The sequence below is a fragment of the Channa argus genome, chromosome 4 (genome assembly GCF_033026475.1).
Source record: "Channa argus isolate prfri chromosome 4, Channa argus male v1.0, whole genome shotgun sequence".
NCBI lineage: Eukaryota > Metazoa > Chordata > Actinopteri > Anabantiformes > Channidae > Channa > Channa argus.
In genome coordinates this window covers 9,514,089-9,526,978 of record NC_090200.1, presented here as the reverse complement: position 1 = coordinate 9,526,978, position 12,890 = coordinate 9,514,089, and the positions used below count along the sequence as shown (strand labels likewise).

At 39.8% G+C, this 12,890-nt stretch overlaps 1 protein-coding gene across 1 annotated transcript in view; it reads left to right on the top strand.

The window, feature by feature from the left end:
• The first annotated feature begins 253 nt into the window (after window positions 1-253).
• Window positions 254-12,890, top strand: part of kcnq1.2 (potassium voltage-gated channel, KQT-like subfamily, member 1.2) — a 141,409-nt gene continuing 128,772 nt past the window's right edge. Inside the window, exons 1-2 of the mRNA XM_067502789.1 lie at window positions 254-940; window positions 10,436-10,526. Coding sequence (XP_067358890.1) covers window positions 414-940; window positions 10,436-10,526 — 618 coding nt within the window. The 5' untranslated portion in view covers window positions 254-413. The remainder of the gene's footprint in view (window positions 941-10,435; window positions 10,527-12,890) is intronic.

Genomic DNA, 12,890 nt, shown 5'->3' with positions numbered 1-12,890 from the left:
ACACATTCATACAGAAAACATCCATTGTTATTGGGGAATACTACTATAAAAATAATCTTAAAATGAAATGCTGTTGAAAAATATGACATAACTGGGCTATTTGTTTGAAAAAAACTAAAATTTGTCCTTGTCCTGTATTTTTCATGAGGTATTAAAAATGAAATTAACATTATCCACTTGTAGAAGGTGGGGCTTCCTTTCAGTCACACTATCTCCATGACTCATGTCTCTTCTTCCACTGCAGGTATGGACACACACGCAGCCAAGCAGAGAGAACGCTTGTCTGCAGCTGCTAGCTAGCTGGGCCTAAGTAGGTGTCTTATGCTGCTGGGATCTTCCCTTCAATCTGAACTTTGGTCACACCCTCTGGGGACACTTCCAGGACTATCAAGTCCCCCTTGACCCTCTTCAAAATGGACCATCCTGCAGGAGGCAACGTGGGGGAAAGGCGGGCACGCTCCTTCCATACGACGTGCCATGTGCAACGCAACTATGGCAGCAGGCTGGGGACCTCCTTCATACGATGCAGTCCCAATGGATATGCCAGCACAAGTGTCCACTTCAGCCTGGACCAGGAGACGGATGCTGACATTGCAGCATCCACCGGCACCCTTACCAGTAGTGTTGCCCTACAGGCTCCTGCACCTGACAGAAGCAGCTACTCTCCTGTTTCACTGGAACTGGACCCCACAGCGGTGAATAATGGATCAGGCTTTCCCTGCTGTCCGCCAGCGGACACAAAGGACCCTGTGCTACCGATCATAAACAGCCAGCCCTCTCTCACCTCCATCCCACCACCTCTCCCTCGTTCCAGCTGGCTGCTGCATCATCATCAAAAGGAGTTCCAGAGCCCTTACATCAAGACTAGCATGCAGGGCGATGTTTACAACTTCCTAGAGAGACCTGCTGGATTAAAATGCTTCCTCTACCACTTCCTTGTGTGAGTATCTCTTTGGCTGTGTGTATACAGTCTTTTCTGCTTTTCCATAGTGTCAACAAATCAGCAACCTCATGCATGAAACATGGAGTTGCCTACTTAATGCAACTAACAGGACCTGCTGGGAGAGCAAGCTGACCTACAGTTAAAACATAGCTCACAAAATCAGTCCACTCTGCTGTGCTCAGCCCTACTGTACCTGTCCCTACTCTGCTATGCTCTGCTACATTTAAAGTCACTCTGCGCAGCACTTCTTTTTGAAATGGCAATAAATACGAATATTTAAAACGTACTAATCAAGTAAAGATTTGTTAGAAGGGCAAGCCTATCTCAAAAACCATTAGAAGTGAACCAGTCTTCAACAGGGCAACTACACATGATGATTTAAAATAAAAATAAAAAAAGCACTTGAAAAACATACATACTGTATGTTTTGAATTAAATGGCTGGTATGGAAAACAAACAAACAAAAAAAAAACTCGCTTCAGCGTGGATTAAGGTGATGGCTGGTGCCCTGCTGTGCTGTCAAAGTACAGCACAAGCACAGCTGTGCATATTGTTTCTTACTGTTACCCAGCTGACGGAATACAAAGGAATCAAAATAGTTTGGTGGCTAAGAACACACACTAACATGTGTCTGAAGGATCTCAGAATATCCCAAAATGTGTCAGATGGCATGATCTACGCCAGAGTGGATGAAAATATGAACGATAATAATAAAAGTTAAGTTAAGCAGCCTTCACTGAGCGCGGCAGACATTTAGCTGATTCATAGACTGAGGTACATTTGGAACCCTGCTTGTAAATATCGACCGTATGGATGCTACAATTTATTTTTATTTACAGTATATGCTTCTATAGCATCGTCAACGCCACAGTGCATATGATTAGGTATCGTTTAAATATGGTAAAAAAACAATGCTAGCGCTGCAACCTGACCTACCCATTGCTGTTACAGTTTGAGAAGGTGTAAAGAGGATTAGTTACGGCTGCTATAGTTACACATGGATCCTAAACTATCATTAATTGGCCACAATACAATGTGCTGACCTGTAAGTAGATACGGCCCCAAGACAGTTTAGTAAATAACAATATTTGTGTTGTGAGAACAAGAACCCCAATAAATTTGGTCAAATCACTTTCATAAAAGTCACACGGTTATGGATTATGAATAAAATGCTTTTCAGAAATTCACAAAATAATACAAAAAACAACGTACTGTATAAAGACCCCAAGTTTGACTGACACATCCTTTTACATCCTGTTCATCTATGGCATTTTTGTGGAATAAGCCTTTGTCTTTAAATATCACGTTAGCCAGTTAAAATGAATGGAAACACAGTAGAGATTCAGCTGAGGTAGGTGTGTTTTGTGTGTCCAGCATTGCGGATGATCTGTCTCAACAGTAATTGGAGCTCTAATGTCTGTTCACAGTGAGAAGAGAACCTGAGCCTGTCTTTCATTTAATATTAAACCCTCCTGACCGATCCCCGCTGACACTCCTTTAAGTAACTTTTACTTGTTGTTGGCTATTGCCAGTGGCCCTCTATTCTGCAGGTCTCTTTACAGATTGGCAGGGGAGAAGGGACACACAAAGGGTCATATGCAGCACTCATAAACAGGCCTTAATAGGTCTGCTCCACACTAGGATGACACACGCACACCAAACTTCACGCACACCAAATTCACACACACACGCACGCACGCACGCACTGGTGGTTGCTTTTTTCATCCCTGTCTTTATCATTCTGAAGCCAGGATCAACAACATTTCCACATCAGCCAGCAATTTCAGTACACAAACACAGGATGTTTGCATCATGCAGGCGCAGGTATACACACATGTGCGAATATAGTTGAACTGCACAATACAGTGAAGTGAGTTAATGCTCACATATCCTCATATAGGATTCTTTATCTAAAAAAATCCACCTGTCTGCTCCATCTGGTGGGTAGCATAATAGGATAACACACATCATTTATTGAATGGATAAAAAAAAGTTTTTTGTGAATTTTCTTCTACATTTGACTGATTTGAAAGAGACTATAGATCCAAATAGTTTTATAAGAAAATTGTAGAAATGATAGTTATATTCAATGATCATATCAAAGTAAACCTCATTTGAAACACAGGAAAATGTTGCTGGACACAAGGAAAATATTTAATATGCCTTTTGTAACTGACTTTGTAAGACTAGTTAAGTGCTCTACAAAGATCTTCTTAATTGTCTAACAATGGATTACTTGCAAAGAGTAATTACAATTAAATAGTAAACAATTTAATAAACACGAATATAGAGCTTTTCTACCTGTTGGCACTCAAAGCGCTTTACACTGCTTCTTATTCACCCATTCGCACTCACAATCACACACACACACACTCATACACCAATGGGGGAGCTGCTATGCAGCTGGCCAACGCTCACCGGGGGCAACTAAGTTGTGGTTCAGTGTTGACGTGTGACCGGAGGAGCCGGTGATTGAACCAACAACTGAGAGATTGGTGGACAACCGCTCTACCTTCCTGCGACACAGTCACAGTGCATAATGAATTCAAAAGTTCCCAGTTTCAGTTACCTTTGCTGTTACAGATTTAATTTAGGGCTCATAATGGAGCACTCCCTCCTCCCAAGAGTAAAAATGACAAACAAAATCCTTATTTTAATAGACGACAGAAAAACAAACATAAACGGACATCCCACACTAAAACGACAGAGTTATTCAGAGTGGGTAAAAATCCCTTGGACTTGGGACATGTGTCCGAAAAGAGTCTTATGCAATGGCAGACTCACCAGTGCACAGACAACCTGAGGCAATGATCCTCTTCACGTTTGGGCCACTCCCTCTGAGTCTTTTACGTAACGAAATGGAATAGACATGTATGTCCTCATGATTTCTAAATGCCCTTCTCAGACCGCAAGCAGATTATAACAATTCCTCTTGGTCCTCCACTCGAGCAAGTCTAACAGTTGTGTTTCCTGCATTTGGAATAAAGATGTAGGCAGTAGAAAGACAAGAGCTCAGATTACTGGCTCTTCAAGCAACCTCGATTTTATTTATTTTTTTATTATTTGTATTTCTAACCACAACATCTTTGTCTGCTGAGGGCAATTTTTACTGTAATTGCATTTAAACCACAACCAGTTATTTGTAGAGGAAGCATTGCACCTTTTCTCCTCATAAAATTGCAGGGGACTTTATGTTCATAATACTTAGCTCTGCTTTGTATTATTTTAATGCAGACAGATGATTCAAATGGCTATAATGAATCCTCAGCTTTCATGGCTTTCAACTTCATCTATGTGGAAAAGACAGAGGGGAAACCTCGTGCTGGATATCTGCTTACAAGAGATTATGACTGAAGTATAGGGGAAATATATGGTATGCAAAGTATCTGAAAGCATACTGTCATCCATCGTTCTGGAAATGATTGGAAATGGTTTTTTTTTTTTTTTTTTTTTTTAATTCCTTTACGCATCAAAAGACATGAAAATACAAGGGATGTTTTAACAAATCAAAAACGTAGAGGTTATAAGTGACCTCGAGCCTGATGATTGTACAGCTGTAGCATTAAGTTTTAACATGTTTGTCCCAATTTGAACTGTGTTCTTCTGAATAGTGTGTAAATCTACGCTTGAATATAACTGAGAAGACCAGTGTATTTCCCTTTGGCTTTGTGCATTACTGATTCTAAGTCTGACATATCCATGTTAGAGTCAGTGTTAATGAATGATGGGCTACTGTTTTTCTTTTGTGATACCCCTACTAAATACTTCTCTTTTCATTCATCTTGCCCTTAGCTCTGTAAGGAGATTTGCATCCATTTTCCAAGTATTTGGGGGACAAGATGATAGTTAAGCCAGAGTGGAATATCCATGTTTGTGGCTGGTGGCTGATGTGGTGTAATCCAGCATAAGCTCTTCCATGGGTGGGGTGGGGGGTGGCGGGGTGGGGGGGGTGGGGGTGGGGGGGGGGTTGTGAAAGAGGGTTGTGAAAGGCTGCTCTGTCTTTGGCCATGCTCTTTGTAGCAGTCATGACCAGGGCAATTTCAACGGTCTGTGTTTGAATGTGGGGCTTGTTATAATCAAAGCCGTTCTGAAGAAGCAGTTTTAGAAAAGGGAGCCCTCATCAATTCCAGGTTCAACTGTGTGATTATGTGTGATCGTTACATTTAAAAGTCTGTTGAGTGCACTAGAATTTTTGTTATCAAATGTTTTAATAATATGTGAAAATAATGCAAAGTTGGCCATCCAACTCGCATGAAGCATGATGTGGACAATATGTACTAAACATATACAGAACTTTGAATTGTGAAATGCTATTAGAGCAACAGTAACAGTAGTATCCGCTAGAACTCAAGCAGTGTGGCAGTAGCATTACAATGTAAAACAGGTAATATTTGTAATTTGTAATATTTAAAAAATATTTTAAAGAAACTTAAAGCTTCAATTTGCCACATTAGCATTAGGATGAGACTCAAAATGGTCAATGAATAATGACTAATTCTTTAAATATAAGGATGCTGTGAACTAATTAAGCAGCATGAAATTGAAATTCTCTGATTGGTTAGAAAGGCAACCTTAGCTTAAAAATGTTTAGAAGCCAATATCTGCACCACTACAACTTCTGTTATGTGAGTCTGATGTTATGGGAGGAGGCATGGGATAGAAACCCACCACCGTATAAAATGTAATGTTATCTTCTCTTAATGACCTGTTGGGTCTGGGGGAGAGCATTGGGCTGGGATGCAGAAGCCAGCAGCCGTGGCCCCACCCAGCCACCAAAGGCAACCCTGGTACCAGTCCAAGGCCCAGGAAAAAAATCCAAATGAACATGGGGAACAAGTTCCACGACCCCTGAAGGGACAAGCTGAAAGCCGTTGATTTTGATCTTGTCTTACTGACAGTAATTCCATTGTGATTTTTAACTGTGGTTAAACGATGTAGAAACGATGTTAGAAAACTATAAACATAAATAAACAGGAATGTGTCTTATTACTAGAAACACTTAATCCTTTATTCTAGACACCAGGGGCTTGCTGGGAAACTAGGTGGGACTTTGGGTTTCTGTTTGGGGGTGGAGCTTTGAAAACATTGCAGTTGTCACAGGTAGTGCAGGTAAATGGGTTCAGCTGAGGACAAAAGCAGTGATTTGAGTAAAGGTAAGTTTGAGAAAGAAGGTCAAGTTCTCTTAAAGCTGGAGTTAAAATAATTAAAAAGGTTGTAGGGCTGTTTGTTGATTTGCAAGGGTGGACTGTTGCTAATGTTGGAAAAATACATTGGAATTCTGTACAGTTGGATTTGAGCTTCCTAAAACAGATTACAACTTTTGGAAGTTGTCCTTGTGAAATAGTAAAATATTTGCGTTTGCTTTTGTGATTATATTGGTGTTGGAGTGGTTTTGAGTTAGCTGAGTAATATAGCTGTGCATCTTACTGGTCTTATGAGGCCTAGTTGGTGTTTTTGGGTGTGGGTCAGGGTCACTGGAATAGTCCAACTCATCATTGCTCCCAACATTCTTGAGAGGGAAACCACCCAACTCCAAAACATACTAATATAAGAGAAATGTGGGATATGATGCCACTTAACTGTATTTGATACCAGCTGTTTTTGTTGCAGTCTCTCTACCTACCAAATGTAGGCCAGCTTAAGCAGCGTTATCAATATGTGGCCTGTCGAATTAGCTATTTATTGCTTGCATGAAGGTTGTGGTACATGTAGGCATTACAGCTACAGTTACATGTAAATCTGTTTAGTTTTCAGTTGTTTGGGTTTATGCGGTGTGTGTGTGTGTGTGTGTGTGTGTGTGTGTGTGTGTGTGTGTGTGTGTGAAAAGGCACTGTAGGAAAAATGTTTGCATCCTTCATATATGAGTATGGATCCCCAAGTGTAGGCATGGGGATTGTTCTTGTTACCTGCACTTTGAGGTCACATTGTCCCTAACATCAGAATTTTTCTACGCCTATATTGCCTTAGTTTTAGCCTTGATTGAGAACGGTTTGGTGTGGCTTTATGCTTGAAGCTGGACAGATATGCAGTCAATAATGCTCACTAAAGCCCCAGCTGTTTTGTTTTAATCAGATCCCAGGGCTTTTGGCCTGGCTAAATAAGCCAGCTGCATGCCTGTTGGTTGGTCATTGGTTGTGAGTGACCCAGTCCTGTCCGTAGTAAACACCTCCCATGGTGTCAATACATCAAGCTCTGGGATATGACGTTAGGAAAATGTTAAATCTCTCGCCCTCTCTGCACGCAGCTTGGCTAAATACACCATATTACATTATTCACACTCATGGGTGTATTAGTGGTTTCCATGAATTGTTTTGTTTAAATATGGGATTCTTTTTAACATGTGATGAGACATTGATGTCAAACCTAAAGCAATGACAACTTAATATACCAAAGTTTAATTCTATAACTGTATTTAACAATTCACGATGGTGGAGATGGAGGAGTTGGTTACACCGGTGTTATCTACAAAGTAATCTCCATGTCATTTTCTGTAATATGTTTAATGACATGTCCAAATTGTGGATTTTTATGGCAGCATGAAAAGTATGGAATAAAAAAAAAAATGCAGTCAGCAGCAGCATTCAACACAGGACTAATGCAGTCGAGACATGTCACTGTAACCGACTATTATAGAAAATGTACTGAAGGAACTGGCATGAATTAGGCTCTATAGCTAAGATGGTGCATTAAAGAAATGTTTGATCAGTCAAATCCTGATCTGCTGATCTGCTCAGTATGATTTAATAAATCACAGCCTGTGTAGATCCTTTTGTTTTGAAGATGCATTTTGTGCTCCTTCATCTTGTTAAAAGTTTGAAATTATGGCTTTGTTGTTTGTTTTTTATTGAAATTATGAGGTTTCCTTTACTTTCACATATTGATGTTTAAATAAGCCCCATTACGTATATAAAATAAGCTGCAGCTGAATTATGACATCTATCCTACAGCTGGTACAGGCAAGACAGGAATCCCGGGGATATTGCTGTGCACTGTTATCCTTCCAAAACAAAACAAATGTCATAGTCTCATGCGCTGAACAGATTATATGACCTTGTCGATGACCTACATTACTATGTCATCATATTCATGCTTATCCTAATAAGATGATCTCATTTGAACACAAGAGAAACAGGTTTTGCATTGACTTTACCTGCCCTCTCTGTCTGGTCTCTTTCCGCCCAAAATGCTGCTAATACCACAGTCGCTGAATAAACAACAGCCATGTTACCCTGATTTTTATACATTTGAAGTCTTTATTTTCATGAATTTTAATGGGGAATTTTATTTTCAATAGACATTGTAGATAGACAGTACGAATACATCTTTAGAATGTAATCAACATCAGAGAAATTTTAACAAATTCAATCGGGAAGCTTTGGTTGGCAGGGTAGCTGCAGAAGCACGCACTGAGATCAGCTTAGCCTTTTGCCATATTGCCAAGGAAAACATTGGATCTGGACACTAGGTTTGTACTGTGGTTTGATTTCTACTGAGTAATACAAGTAAAATGAAATTATTAATTTTTTTTCAACTAACAAACTCCCCAAGAAGATGCTACAATTGTCTTGCAGACAATTGGAAGCTAGAAAAAAAAAGCTGTTTCCTTTTGTTTGCGTGCTTTTGTATATTCTCCTTTCCTTTTTTTTTTAATTTATTTTTAGATTTAGTTTTTTAAAGAAATTTCCAACTCTACTCAAATTCACATTACCCTTATTTTTGACTTCTTACAAATTTTTGAAATTTAAACTAAAATAGAATAATTCAACAGATTTTTAAAGCTGCAACTATAACCTACATGTTGGTTGTCATTCACATATCATATCTTGCAGTCACATAGGTAAAGAACACTGTGTCATGGTGATGTCTAGCCATGAAGCCTCATTGGGTTACTTTCATATCGTATCAAAATGTGATTGATTGATTGCATTGTTAGGGGTTGGGGGATTAATTGAAAGGAGATGCTGTGTACTAATGTGGAGAGAGGCCAAACCAGACCAAAGACCGAACCAAAATGGCATCTACATGACAGTGAACTAAATTGGAGATGATGTCACCTTAGTTCGCTCTTCTGATGATGAGTGGTTGCTTCTCAAAGACATTCAGCATAACGCTGCATGGCTTTGTACATTGTGTGTATTTTCGTGTTGAACAGAATCCAAGGGAGAGTATGTAACCTATACTGTCAATTGATGTGTGTGGTAAGCTGTAATCCCCGAGGAGTGAAATCACTGTTCTATCTGCCCAGTATTCAGGAGTCTTACCCTTCATCGCCCCACATTGTCTTGACCTGACTGGCCAGAAATAAGCATTGTCTCATTCATCCTCTTCATGTGCTCTACAAATTACCTGGATCAGGCCATACATTTGTGTGCACATGGATGTCAGATTAGTAACATGCATCTTGTTGAATCTGCTGGGTTAGACATAATTTTTTAAAATTAATACATTATTTTATATGTTCTATGAATAATAATAAAAAACACAGACTTATATAAACCCTCCAACATATGACATGTGATCTAGCTAGCCATACACAGAATCATGATGTACCCACTGCTGCGGTGTGTTTATTTATTTATTTATTTATTTTGAGCTTGATCGGGATGATGGCGCATGCAGGCACTCATAGTATGTCATGCAAAAGCACTTAAAAGATGTGTTCCAAGGATTATTTCGGGGGTGGTGAAAATAAACAGAACTGATTCTGCTCTTAATCCTGTAGGGTCAGGAAAGACTAAACAAAGCTCCTCACGAGCCTCTTTTAAAATGAATAAGGAAATGAACAGTGCAGCGGTTTGAGAAGTAAACAGAGTTATTCAATGTCTCGAATGTAGTTGCCAGTTCAAAAATAATAATTAAAACTGTTAAAGAAGATTAAAGTAAGCAGACAACTATTTAAGTGTTTAATAAAAAAAAAATAAAAACTTTAAATAAAACTGTCAAATGATCCCAGATTTTCAGATGGAAAAAAAACCTATTTGCAGGCCTACCTACCTTTCTCACATCACTCCTGTGCTTTCTGCCTTCACTCTCACTGTAATCCCACCTCTCTTTTTGCACACCTCTCCCTCCTTCATTTTCTTTTTCCCCTACCTTTATTTAGGTGTGCAGACAGTGGACATCCCACTTACAAGGCTATTTTCGTAGACCATGTATATACACTGACAGATGGACCATCTCGTCGGAATGTTTTACTGTTGCTAGGAGACATGGAAACATCCTGTCAGCTGTTAATATGGGCAGATCGATGACAAAAAGAAAATACAAAGTACATTGTCATGTGAACGGCTTGTTTCTTTTATGTTATAAATCATTTTATAATTACATGCTGGTATAAAAAATAGTTTCTTGTGTGCAAAAAACTATTCTGTTAATATTTAGTATCAACATTAACTCAAAATCCTAAAACAAGACTTATGTGTTTCTGCTTTTTGTCGCTGCAACAGTACGTGGTATGTGCTGATTACTAACACACTGTTTCTCTCCTTACAGCTTCGTCATGGTCTTGGTTTGTCTAATCTTCAGTGTCTTGTCTACTATAGAGCAATATGCAGACTTTGCCACTGGAACGCTCTTCTGGATGGTGAGTAGTTTCATTAATCAATGCACCAAGCATGAAAGGTTTATTTAAAACACTTACAAAACTCCGCACATTGGAGTTCAACTGCACTTAATGTAATAGTTCTGAAATCATGGTAAATGATCTGCACCTATATAGTGCTTTTCTACACAAAGCACTTGAAACTGCTTCTCATTCACCCATTTGCAATCACAATCCCTCACACACCCACACACCCACACACCACTGGAGAAGCGGCTGTGCAGCTGGCCTGAACTCTTAGGGAGCAACTAAGTTGAGGTTCAGTACTCAAGGACACCTTGACATGTGACAGGAGGAGCCAGGAATTGAACAAACAACAAACAACCGTGGGATTGGTTGACGAGCCACAGTCACCCCAATGGAGATTCCTTACTGATTTAAAGCCCCTTGACACTCACACACCAGCGAATTAGACCTTGCTGTATGTCTAATGTTGTAGTCCCACTAAAATTTGTCCCTTTTCATGTGTGTGAAACCTCATTCAACACTGACCTGCAAAATTGTGAGGTTCTCCAATGTCCATTTTATAACTACACGGTACATTGACACACACAGCAGAGAAGGAGAGAGCTCGTATGGCTGCAGTGACCATGAGGACAGTGAAATGTTTGATTAAAAAGCCATTTAATGTACAACTTTGTGGCCTGTTCCTGCGAGCTCACTTGCCATCCTATGTCTTCAAGGTCGTATCTACAACCCTAATCTTGATATCCCCTTTTGGCCACGCCGTGCAAGTAAATTTCGGAAGTGTTCGGTGTGACAGCATCTTAATTTGGCACAACTATGCCCAAATTATATGAAGTCATTGAATGAAATGCCTTTGCCTAAACAATTTACATTTAGTAATTTGGCAAATGCTTTTATCCAAAGCGAATTGCACGTAAGGAATGTACACGAGGGGCAACTTGGGCTTCTTCCCCAGGGAAACTTCAACATGTGGCCATTAGGAACCAGGACTACAATAATCATGGATGACTGCTTTATAAACTAAGCAACAATTACCGTAATTTGCCTCCCATTCACCCCTTCACTTATTCATTCACTCACTATGATGGCAGTGAGTTACTATGTAAGGAATTGGCCTGAATTGTGGAAGCATCAGACTAAACGGGTTAACCAGAAAGAATGAAGAAGGTGTAATTGTTACTCTTCCAAAGTTACATTTAGATGTATTCGCTGTTGTCAGCAGCCTCAAACAATCAATTCATGATGTTTTCTTTTTAAAACATTTGAGATAACTTTTTTTTCTCTTTTATTTGATCTGTGTCTTTGGCTATTTCTAAGAAATGGGGACAGAGACCGTTGAATCTGAAGCTACTGCACTATTACTGCAGTTTCCCTCTGTGTCCACATGATGGCGACAGAAGATTTTGGTTTAATATTGATCTGACCCGCCATCTTAACACCTCACCCTAAATATATTACCAAGTTCAAAAAAAAAATAAAAAATAAAATAAAAGGAAATAACACCTGCCAGCTTGTATTACATCCAGCTCTTACAGTTACATACATCTATACATTAACATGAGAAAGTTAAGGTCCCATTGCCAGGAGCCTATTGTAATGACACAGGTTGCAGAATCATTTGGCTCCACATAGGCTGTACTTGCTGCTAAATTGACTTTTTTGAGGCTTATGGCCCTATTAAGGCTGCTAAGTGATGCAGTAAATCCAAGGCTTACAACAGGTAGAGAAAGTTATGGCTGCAGTTTGGAAACTCTACAAAGAGCTTGCATCATCTGTCTCTTGCCAACACGCTGTGAATATAAATACACATGTAGCTACCGCACACTCGTGCACAGTTTACCCAGACGCTTACACAAAGGCTACACACACACACACACACACACACACACACACACACACACACACACACACACACACACACACTACCACCTCCTGAGTCCTGGGGGCAGTCAGAGGACAGAGCGGACACTGTGTTCTGTAAACTTTTGGCCAGTGCCCTTTGAAGACCTACCATTATAGTTATTCATTTATTTATACTGTGTATACAGTATAATGCATGGTTTTGGTTCAGTATTAATTGTGAGATAAGATGTTTTATCGTGTGTGTGTGTGTAAATGGTGGGTGGGGCTGTTTAAACGCCCCGTGATGGCACTTACTGGTGTTGGTAGCTATAGTTAGAAAGTTCAGGGTTAGTTAACATCTGTGAATCACAGGCTGCTTGTTTTGGATTGCAGAGGTGGGGATCAATCCTTGAAGATATTTGGCCTTTCAGGGTGGCTGCCAAGGAAAAGCCATCAGGCTGCACAGGAGGGACACGAACATGCAAACACATATACGCACTCCTCACATAGTTGGTGGGACATGCTGTAAAATAAAAG